Genomic DNA, 12,239 nt, shown 5'->3' with positions numbered 1-12,239 from the left:
GTTAACAAAGCTCCAAAACAATGCGTTAGCTTGTTTAAGATGATTATGACAGAGGGGGGCGGTTGTTTCAAGGCCGCCCCCTCACTACAGAGACAGAGGGGCTTTTGCACAACCTAAGGCCTGGCTGCTTTGCATCAGTCATCAAAGGCATCAGACTTGGCAGGCTAGACCTTTTCCTCGCTATCAGCTACACTGCTGAACACAAGGACCCTCGCTCAGAATCACTGTGTATGAAACACACACTACGAACTCTCATGACTACTCCAGAGTGGACAATCTCTGTATAAGCCAGGATACAAAACCTTTCCAACATAATAGTTATTCAATGTCCAACCCAGGGAAGAAAGAGAGAAACTGGCTTCCTTCCTCTCATTACCAGTTGAACTGTAGACAGAAAATATAAACAACTCTATTGCAATAATTACCTTAATGTTGGGGTGAGACAATTTGGTTTTTATTACACACAAGCAACCATTACAAACATGTTGTGATTGGAAATGAATTCTTGACCTTGGAAACAGTACTTTAGTTAAATCATTACAAGGTCCATCATCACACAATCGCTCCTTGCGGTGAGATTGTTTTGTCAACTACACTTTCCAAAGTCAAGAATAAATCAATCTCAACTTTTAAGCAAAATGGATGAGAAGTCCTTCAAGAGCTCAGAAAAAGGACATTTGCACAACTGGTCAAATTCTCCTGAGAAAGTTTTGTGTTACAATTGAAAGCTCTGGAACACCTACTAAACTGACCGCATGGTGACATTGTTTTGTCAACGACTGTTTCCATGGTCACAATGTATTTTCAATCTCAATTTTTAAGCCAACATTGACAAGAAGACCTTAAAGTGCCCAGAAAAAAGGGAAATGTGAACGTCTACCATTCCATGACAACTGGTATTTTCTGAGGAAGATTGTGTGAAACGATCAAAAGCTGCTCCTAAATGGACCTTGTGGTGAAGTTCACAAACAGCTCAACAGATGTAATGATGTTTCCAGCTCCAAATCCTGGCTCTCATTTCGGATGTTTTTCAATCGACCAACAGGTGCCAAGCATTTATAACCCAGGATAAATCTTGGACAGAACAGATCGCTTAAATTCTTGGAAACATAAGACATGAGTGCATAAAAAGTATCCAAAATGTTGCCTTGCAAAGCCTGAATAACAATAAGAAGAAAGGCATTTCCCCTAACGAGCATATTTCAAATACTTCCTGCTTGACTGTTCAAAGAAATCAAGTTCAGTGGGTTGTTTACATGTCCTTTGACCCCAAAACCCAATTATATTTTCAGTATTTTTAATCTCTTAGAAATCCTATGGAAATAATACTCGGATAAAAACTAAACAAGGGGATTCATATTAAAAAATATGCCTTCTAATCAGCTCAGGAAGAGGTTGTTGATGTAGTGGATATACTGCAGGTCCAGAGGGCTAATCCTTCCTTGCCTGGCACTGGTCCAACTATGCACTCCAGGGTATTTCTACCAGGGAACCCATTCTCCACCTAGCCTCATAGCTATCAAGCTGAAGTGGTTTGTTATGAAAATGAAAGGAGAGTAGTAGATATTGATCATTTATCAGTGATGCTTTAAGTATCATGGGGCTGTAATATGAGGCAGTGCATGGGAATATACTCATGATATATGGCCTTCACTAATGGTTTAGTGGGCAGTCCTGCAATAAGAGGGTCAGTTCCACCTTTTTTATGGAGGGAAACATTGCAAGTGAAGCAAACAGAATTCCTTCTTTTTTTACAGGCCTCTGGCTTCAATTATGAAAACATAGGGTAATGAAGATGTTCCGCTCAAAGTCCCACCAGGAAATTAATTCTGAGCTCAACGAAGCATTGGTGTTGTTGAAACTTACTAGGCAATTAGAAAAGGTACTACAGAAGGTGCGTTGTGTTTAGAGCACATTATGTTTTAGTGCTCTGGGAGTTAAACAAAACACAGATCAACTCCGTAGCCGAGCCTTGCCACCACTACAATATTATGAACAATGCTGTCATCTCATCTATAAATGGCTGAGATGAAATACGTTTTACGATGCTGATGAAATCCCTGAGAGGTGATGTTGGCTTGTAAAAAGCTGGAACCATGGCGAGAGAGGGGCTGACATCTTCTTTTCATCCTCTGACACATCCCGCCACAATACACTGCCAGAAGCGGCATCATCATTGTTGTCGTAATTCAGACAGAGCTATGTCATGAGGAGGGACGTCTGTTATTTGCTTGCCAAAATTATACTTGACTGGTGTATGGGGAGCTGGTGTACTTGTTGGTGTCCTTTTTGCTGCTGAGTTGTTGTAGCTTTCGAGACAAAGGCAAAATAAAAAACACTTTCTTAGCCACACTAGCAGCATGGCTCTAAGTACAGAAAGATCGGTTGGTTGGTTGGTTGGTTGGTAGACCACTTTGGTCCAGACTGAAATATCTCAACAACTATTGGTGCAGATGTCCATGGTGCCCAGAAGATGAATCCTAATGATTTTGGTGATCCCCGAGCATGTCTTCTAATGCCACCAGCAGGTCAAAGTTTTCACTTATACATTAAAATATTTCAACATGTACGGGTTGGATCGGAACAGAACTTTGTACAGACATTCATGATTCCTAGAGAGTCAATCCTAATGACTTTGGTCATTCCCTGACTTTTCCTCTAGTGTCCCCATTCACCATGTTAGCATTGTCACTGAGAGCGTTTCAGAATGTTTACCATAGCATTTTGCAAAGAACTGCTGGGCCTAGCATAGCTGCAGACTCTTAATCTTGATACCATTTCATGGCATAGGCTATGCAACTGATAAAGATAAATGGAATCTCTTACCCTAGCAGCCTTCATCACTTTGAGCCAAAAGGGATGCCTTTCTCCTCACTGTTGACACAGGGCTGAATAGTCATGTCTACATGGCAAGTTAAGGTCAAGGAAAACAGATAAGCCTGTGTCAAAGAAGACAACAACGTCCTGAATAAAGAACCTTTTGTCCAAAGACTTGGGGAGTCGGCAGGGAAGGAGACATTCATTCAAGTTTGCTCAACCCATGAGCCACAGGGGCTGGATGAGAATTAATCTGTCTCATGCACTTTTCCTTTTTCTTTGTATATGTTTCTCAGTCATGCATTTTCTCTCATTATCTATCTGGATCCCCGCCACCCACCCACTATGTATATTGGCTAATTTTCAGCCTTATTAACATTCTATGTACACTCCCGTTAGGAAACTTACTACAAAAGGCACACTGTAAGTTGAGAATTCAAGCTTTGCACTCTGCAACTTGTCAATACCAGGCCTATTCAAAGATGTGACAGGGGGTCTAGACGAGAATAAACCTGGAGGCAATACAGGTATCAGTTAACAAGTGATGTCTGCATGTCTGTAGATGTTTACTTTGCTTGTGAGAAAGTTTCCTATTCACCTACAGTACAGTACATATCAATTCAGCAGGTTAATAAGCCATTTGACTTTTAATGCTGGCATCCAAGTGCTGCTGAAAGCAAAATAAAAGGTTATAGTGTCACTGAAGTTGTTGTTTTTTCCTTGCAGAGGATACAGTATATGACCACAAAGGCCAAACAAGGCAAAGTCCCTTCTGTTTCTATTTGACTAGTTATTACTCGCCACTACTACCTTTTCAATAAATACTGGAAAGTTACATACTGCATGTCTTGATTGACACTCCACCACGCCCTTGCTATGAAGCATGTAATGCCTTAATCACACTGGCAAAGAAAACAGGCTTTTTCATAGGTAGCCGAGCGATGAAAACTATCAGACAAGCCTGATCAGGAGAAGGCATAAATAATTATGTATTCTATCAGTGAATTAGATCTTGTTTTTGATGTTAACATATTCACCTCGAATGCTGTAGTCAGGTGCAGTAAATTCAAGTCAAGTCAAGTGGAACAATTTTTATGTCAATGTAACACGTTTTCCATTGTTTACAGGTGTGAGCTTAGAGAAAGCTAAAACTTTAAGCAATATACTAGACCAGAGCCAATGCAAACTAATGGAAAATAGCCTAATCCTTCAGGTTAAAGAGCTTCAACATCCTTATAATCAGGATGTGAGGCAGGAAGCAACCCCCCCACCACACCTCCTTTTTACACTGCAAAGGGGATTACAAATTAAACATCCTGGATCGCCATCCCGATAGCTTTTGATAAATGCAGGAATTAATTTACAAAAATTGGATAAATTAACCATAATGTGCCACAAGGCCCAAACCACGAACAGTGAGTCACAGCTTAAAACGCACCATTTAGTTTACTTGGCCAATGGACCACACAGGAAGAGGCAAAATGCTCTCAGGGAAGCAGGTTTCAGAGATCAGCCACCTCCCTTCAACCAATGATTTCTTCTGAAACACTCTGAGATGGAGATTTGTTTGGGAAGCTATTGTTCCCTGCTCTGTAGGGGATTCCTCTTTTGGGCGAGTGCTGTTTCAAACATTGCTCCTCAGAATGACCCATAGGTCATTAGAGAAGATGCCACACCTACAAGAGGTTTTCGGATAATGGTGAGAGACTCTCATCTCAAATTTAGATGCCAAAGTGAAGCAACAGCAACCACAAAGAACAGATTGAGGCCTCTTTGATGAGCGATTAAGCAAGGGCACGAATACCAAAGTCAAAGATCTCACCCCGTCCTTCTGATGATTGTTTGTGTATCCTCAACTTTCCTGTTTTTCTCCCCTTGCTGTGATTCTTCCTTTAATCCTTGCCCTACCCCGTCCATCTCATTGACATCTCTTACATTTGCATTGTGACACGAAGATCCATAGAGCTCAGTGCTGAATACAAATACGCTAACTTATTTATCTGCAAGGGAAAAAAAGGCCTCAGACTATGCCTGTTCACTGTCCTTCTGAACTGAACTGAGCTGCAAAATTCTCTTGAGCTGGTTAGAGTGATGGTTTTCATCCAAGCTGAAAGCCTCCAGGATGGAAACATGCTCGGTGCCCACTTTCCATCTTTACCTTTACTGCCAGAGCTGACTTACTGTTTCAGTAGTTCCAGCCCGACAGGACACATTCAAAAACTGCTTTGTCAAACATTCATTCACAACAGAAGTTAATTGGTAAGATTGGTAAATTTCAGTTGCTGCAACTGGCATAAATGTAAAGGGTGTGCACGTTGGCAAACATATACCTGCCATCAAAAGACAACATTATTTTCTCTATTTCAACCCATAAATTGAGTTAAAAGTAAGTCATGCATTTGTTCCCACACTATTTTTCTGAGGTCACCAGTCCAGTGTGGAAACTAGTATACATATGTACGTACTGTAAACATACAGCACATACAGATTAATAATAAAACAAGGGGATGCACCAATATGTTTCTTTGAGGATGCTTAATATACTGTGTCCAGTATATATATAACACCATATGCCAATGCTAATATGCATTTTTTTGTAATCTGGGTATAAAAGCAGGTGAAAAATAGGTTGAGCTTTTCAGACATGTCAACTATATCTTAATACAAGTGTTAATTAGGGCTTCAACTAACAATACATTTATCTGCAGATTATTTTCTTGATTAATTAAGTCTTCGAATAGCGTGTTTTGTCCAACCTACAGTCCAACCTACAGTTTATCAAAATAGTTGCAGATTGATGTTCTGTTGATCGACTAATTAAATAATTGACTAATCCTTTCAGCTCTTGTGTTATTTATACAAAAGTGCATTCATTCTTTTTACAATTTCTATTTATTATCCAGTTATATTTATTAGATTATATTATCAATTTATCGTGCATCCTTAACAAAGTGAGAATTATCAGTAAGTCGTGTTTTTCTAAGGATAAGGTCATTTCTTTCATCAAACAGGGGCTGCAAAAGGCAAAAGAATGAAATCACACAAAATGATGAGCAGTCCTCAACACCCCCTCAGTTAGATATACTGTAGGAGACAAACACAGACAGGCTTAATAACTCAATTGGAGCTGTGGTCTCCTTTCCCTTTTAACACGACACTGCACCTGATGAGATGGGAAGATAGCAGAAGGCCCTTTTTTTCCAAGCTGAATTCCTGGGTCTCTTTCCACTGGAGACTCCATGCACAGCCAGTGGATCATGGAAAGGCCATAAATGCAGTGGATCACTTTGTTACCACGTACAAACAAAGGACGCAAATCAGTTCAATGAGTAACAACATTCACTCACTTATTCCGTGCTGGGTTCTCAGCGGATGTATACAAACTACAGAATGGATTTTAGTAGCTGCAGTTACAACACAATAAACCCTGGTTCACTTTGAATGAGAGGCCAAAAGAAGAGCTTTCAATAATTAAAATCAGAGATGTAGCAGGCAGAATTTCTTCACTTAATCAAATATTAACGTCAGACATGAAAGCAATAGATACAACTCTATTGTTTGTTTTGACTGAAAAACAGTGGAACCAGACACATAATTACTAGTTACGGAACTGCAGCACTACATGATATTTAGGGCTTCACAATAGATTTACTGTATTCAGATGTGTCTTTACGGTTGAAAGTAAGAAGAACAAAAGCTGCTTCACTTTTTGGTTCCTTCTCGATGACATACATGTCTAGCCTCGGGTGCGTCTGCTGCACAGCACAGATCTCTACAAAAGTATCAGTGCTGCCAGATAACCTGCCCTCTACAGAGGCACTATTGTCTCAGAGTGAAACCAAAATCCAACACCTCACCAGCAACTCTCTGAAACTCTCTCTACCACTCAGACATAGTGCAGTTTATCAAAGCTGGGAGGGAGGGCGGCAAGAACTTATCCTCCAGCTCCCACGGCCCAGACCAAAAAGCCATATTTCCAACAATGGCTGCAGCAGATGGAAGTCTGGGAAGGTCGTCAGAGGACCAGCAAGACACAGCGGCAGCAGTAGTAGCACCAGGGCCACTCTGGACCTTAAAACGCAAACTAGAGATTCTAGGATTACACAGGATCATAACCTATATTTCACTACCGACATCCATCTAATCCCAGAGAGTGGGCTTTAATGAAAAGAAAAGGCACAGTTTTCTGAAAGTGATGGAAAAAAAACAGATGACTGATGAGGGAAGCTGGCTTGTTAGATCCCAACACAACGCAGAGGGAAAAGCACTTACTCAGGATGCTGAAATGCACTGCAGAAGTGAAATTTTGTCATGATTCAGCTCAACTTTTGCAGGTGTGCAAGCACATTTAAAAGTAGAAATGATGGAGCTGGACTTCGCCTACATATATATTATCTTCCAATCTCATTCTGTCGAGAACTTGAATAACCCATTAACTCTGAAAAAGCATATTAAGCGGGTTGGCCTGTACACAAAGCAAGATGGGGAGCCTCGCATCAGGGATTAAGGATTTAGCCGTCAACATGCCCCTGAGATTAGTTTGATCCTTCACCGGTTAAATCATAGCCCAGTTAGAGGGGATCTCGGGCACGTTCACCTCATATCTGTAGCGTGGCAGCTTGGAAAAGCAACATTCAAAAGCGTACAATAAAAAATTTAATCATCACCTCTACAGTCCAACTCCAGTCACAAGCAGAAGGAATCCAATTGATTCCCAGACCATTTAGCATTTCATCTGGGAAATAAATCACCACAGTTATTACTTGTGGTTGGCTGGTGGATGAAGCTGTGGGCATTATTTACAACCTCCCCACAGATGATGACAGTTAATAAACTGAGCATGCCAGCGCGCGGGACGAGGAGCTTTTCTATTATTCAGCAAGTCCTGTCTGACTCCCACAGAAGCCATCACACCCTGGCAAGCTGTCGCTGAGCGGCGGACTGACAGGTGGGCTTCCTGTGGGAGAGGCTGCCCGCTGCCTGGTGCATTATCAAATCTCAAATTCATTTCAAAAAGACTTTAACATCTTTCCCATAACAGGACTGCAACCAGGGGTAGGCTAAATGACTATCCTAGTAAAGAATCTGCTTATTTCCCAAGTATGATTATCATTCATTACCTTTGGGCCTTTATCTTTTATTGGCAAAAACCATCTTTGATATTATCAGGTGCAGCTGTTTTTGATATTTTGTCAAGGCAAATTATGAATAAATTGACTGCTCTCCATGGCCCCGTAGTTACTGCTGCTACACCCGTCAGGTTTTCTGTAATCCCACAGTGCACATGCAGTTTACAATGTTATCAGCGACAGATTTACCAGTCTAAGATTTTCTGGCTGAAATGTTGCTTGCATATTGTATCAGCGGTAGCCAGTTATGCTAATGTTAGCTCCATGAGTTGGTTGAAAACACCATCTCCGCTGACATTTTAAAGTTTTCAGCTGGCTTGCCTAAAATGATAATGTTGTGAAAGTGGTCATGAAAATGCACTTGATGGCTACATACATGATAGAGCAGGAGAGAGTGGCTAACATTACCATTACTACCAGCTTCCACACATCGGGGAAACACTACACAGTGGATGTGCTATCATGACATGGGTTTTTTTTGTAAACTGTAACCCGTAAACTTACACTTTTCAACCCTCATCGACACCACCCTCCAAACTCTTTAAATCACTCTTACCACAGCTCCATGCACACTGTTTCCACATGTGGAGAAACCCAAAGCTTGACTGGTCTGCCTTGCCAGTTGTTGTACAATAGCTATAAAGTGATAAATTAGCGTTTGTGTTAATGTGTGTACATATTTCACTCCACTAATAGTTTCTGTAAGAGTATCTGTGACGATGGTGTCCTCTCTCTTCAGCTCATTGATCCACGCATGGTGAATAATTTCATTTTTCCCAAGAGAACACCCAAATACACAACGATATGCACATGTTTATTTTTCACCCATGACTTCCATCAGTTTCAAGTTTTTCTCAGTTTGAAAATCTTTTGCCATTTATTGGTGTAAACAGCTGACCAGATGTTCTCACTTGCTTCCTAGCAACACAAACACTTTCAGGTCAAACAGACTCTACTAACATAGACTGAACAGTCGTCCATCCCTGAAAACCATGTATCTCCCGGTTTGGTGATTTTAAATTAAGTCGAAGGATTACATGCTCCTTTGTGGGCTGACAAAATTATCCTTCTTCTTAATGCTTATAAAACCCTTTCAAACCCCTTTGGATTATCTCAGAAATGCATTGTCACTAAGCTTAGATCAAGACTGTTTTTCTTTTTGTTTTGACACTTTGGGCATACTTTGTTTTCACTGAAAAGCGATGTTATATTGCAGTACCTCATGTACCGTACCATTTTAATTACTTAAAATTTTAAGAATGTAAAAGAAATCTTATTTACATTTCTTCATTTCAGGCAGGTTGCAGCTAACACACACACAGACAGGTTCAGTCAGCACCAGTAATCCTTTATTATTCTGCCAGACAGGAAAATAACACCTTGGATTTTCAAAATAAAAGTTATCTAATGTCTATTTGGACAATAATTTCTTAATTCACTTAGTATTGTTGTGTTTTTTACAGATATCGATCCAAATCTCACTAAGACATGATCAGCCCACCAGTAACATCAACATCCAATAGAAAGGCTAAGTGAAACTCGAACTTCTGGGTTATGTTCAGGAAGTAAAACCTAATTCAAAACCTGTAACATTTGTTACAACGCTAATACCTACAAATACAGCTGTGGAGCATAGACTTTCTCAGCAGAATGTTGTGTGGCTTTCTTCATATGTTTAGATAAGGACAGATGTTTTTTTGAAAACTATCTAATATTTCTGTTAGTTTTAGAAAAAATTAGGCTCACTTTTGACATTAATGTATGGAGGTCATGAGAGTGACAGTCTTACAAGAGTGTTTGTCATCATCAAATCGACACTTGAAGTATTTCAAGAAGTCAAAGTGTAATTATTAAGTATTTTATTTAGAGTTAACGAACAGCAAACTGGATGGCACAACCCCAGGAACACACTGTGGCACCCTCCAGCTACTCTGTCTTTCATCAATAACAAAAATTAATATATGTGGTTATCATATCCAAGCATTTGTTATTTGGCTTTTTCAGTTTCAGAGTTTTGATGCCATAAAAACATAATTAAAAGAGTTTGACATCTTGTTCAAATCAAGTTTGACAATGATTGGACACCGTGTGCTAGGAAAACATAGAAACATCTGTCTTAGCCCCTGGCCAAAAACAAAAACAAAAACCAACAACAACAACAACAACAACAACTACTTCTAAAACTGTCAGACCATATGGCCGAGCACGCATTTCCCTGGAAATGGATTTGATCATTCGCAAAAAATGAACAGTAATTAAACTAAATTGCACCGCATAGCAAAACTATCATTACAGCTGCTCATTTCTAATCTTCTCTTGTCTTAATAAAATTCTAAAAATCCTTATTTACTGTGGGAGACTTGCTGCTGCGTGAAATGTGGGCTGTCCAGTTTGTTTAGAAGCCCAGAAATATTTAGGGACTCTGTCTTTTTGGCTCCCAAACACTTTTGATTTGTTATGGTTCTCTGAAAACCGGCACTGGTTGTTACTTGTTGGAGCCGACAGGAAAGATGCAACTTGCACGTGTGTTGCTGGCACTGAACACACTGTGCTTATCTGCTTATAAGGAGGAACAACGCTGCAATGACTGTGAACACTGATGATTCATGAGAGTAGGAAGTTAAAGTCATTAGGGAGTAAAGTGATACTTCTGGTCACTTTCTCTCCTGACATCTGGCCTTTATGAGGTCTGAATCACTCGAACTACATGTGGAATGTTTAAGCATTTTTAAGTTTTTAATCTTACACTAACATTTCATTTAACCACCAAGATGCAGCAACTAATCTATGTCAAATATCACTTTGGCCTGTAGTGAGGTGTTCATTTAGAGACTGACATTCCAGCTATTAAATGAGAAAAGTCATCATTTGTGGAGGATGGCGAGAAAGTATTGAAGTCACAGTCACAACACTGCATGTCATTTACTTCAGGGCCAAAAGAAAGCACCAAAACAAGCCGAGCAAGAGAAACCAAGAAACTTGTTCCTGCTACTTCAGCCCTTGTTTTCATACTTTCACCACTTTCCAGACTCTCTGTTTCATATCATTTGTGCAAGTAGGATGAAGTGACTGTCTTCACATTTTGATCTAATTTCCTTTGAAGGCCAGATGCACACTGGGAGCATGCACCAGTTTTCATGTTACAGGATGCTCAAAACACATATAAAAATAAACACATGGGCAACAGAGGGATAAGCAAGGCAAATTAGAAAAGTAATTGATGTTAGGTGTTGTGTATAAGAAATGGTTAATAAATGCATCAAATGAGCTTTTGGTGTGTGTTTCAGGGTGACAGCATCGACCTCATTTTAAGTCTAATTTTGTCTACAAATAGGTCAAACACTGCGTAAAGCATTAAAGACAAAATGCTCACACTTCTCACAAAAAGATCAAAATAAAAAAGGGGAAAAAAAGAAACATTAAAGGAACTAGAAAATAAACTATGCCAGTAAATTGCACAATCCACATCCCCTCCCTGCAGCATCATCATCATCATCAACGTGGTGCAAATGTGCGTACTTTGGGTCATCGACATTTCACACGGGATGTGGCAGAGATTTGCGTATTTGCGCAGTTTTCTAATTGGCCAATCAATCTCAACTTTAACTCAAACTCATGATCAATAACTATCCCGCATTGATCCTGAACGCGAAACTTTATCGGAGCCTGTCTGTCGCTTTGGATGAGCTCACAGGCTGAATGTCGAGACAGTGAGAAACTTTTCTCCCACGCTGGATCAAGTTTCTCTGCGGCGTTTATTGGAGCCGACTGAGATTTCTGTGAGATTTACGTAAATGCCGCACGAGCAAAGAGGAAACCGAAAACCCGCTTAGCATTACAGCCCAGCCACGTACGTGTTGTGGTAGCCTCCCTGACATACCTTTCTTTTCCGCCAGAACACAGCAGACCAGGCAGAGCAGAGAGCTGATACTGATCCACTTCTTCAGAAAACGGGTTGCCATTGTGACTTTGGAGCTCGTGGTGAGAAGGTGTCAGTCCATGCCAACCACGCGCGGTATTCCGCTTTATGAAAACTTCAAAAAAAAAATCTTCAGGTTTTTCTCGTTAAGTAAAAGACTTTTCCCCTTCTCTGGGAAACTTTGACAGCTCCTCCTCCTCGCAGATATCTCCAGCAGTCCGAGCTCGTGCAGCGCGAGGACAAACTACTGGCTGACTGACGTCAGCAAGAGGGAGGACAGATGCGCCTCTCAGACTGCTCAGGTAGAGGCAGCATGGAGGGCTTTTAGAGGGAAAAACATTATGTACAGTTATATAGTAACGCTATTTTTGGGA

At 40.4% G+C, this 12,239-nt stretch overlaps 1 protein-coding gene across 1 annotated transcript in view; it reads right to left on the bottom strand.

The window, feature by feature from the left end:
* egfra (epidermal growth factor receptor a (erythroblastic leukemia viral (v-erb-b) oncogene homolog, avian)) overlaps nt 1-11,908 on the bottom strand; it is a 37,502-nt gene extending 25,594 nt beyond the window's left edge. Inside the window, exon 1 of the mRNA XM_070919071.1 lies at nt 11,827-11,908. Within this exon, the coding sequence (XP_070775172.1) occupies nt 11,827-11,908 (82 nt within the window). The remainder of the gene's footprint in view (nt 1-11,826) is intronic.
* Between the last annotated feature and the right edge of the window lie 331 nt (nt 11,909-12,239).

Source organism: Enoplosus armatus, chromosome 14, assembly GCF_043641665.1.
Source record: "Enoplosus armatus isolate fEnoArm2 chromosome 14, fEnoArm2.hap1, whole genome shotgun sequence".
NCBI lineage: Eukaryota > Metazoa > Chordata > Actinopteri > Centrarchiformes > Enoplosidae > Enoplosus > Enoplosus armatus.
The sequence above is the reverse complement of the archived record's forward strand: the minus strand, read 5'-3'. Positions and strand labels throughout refer to the sequence as shown.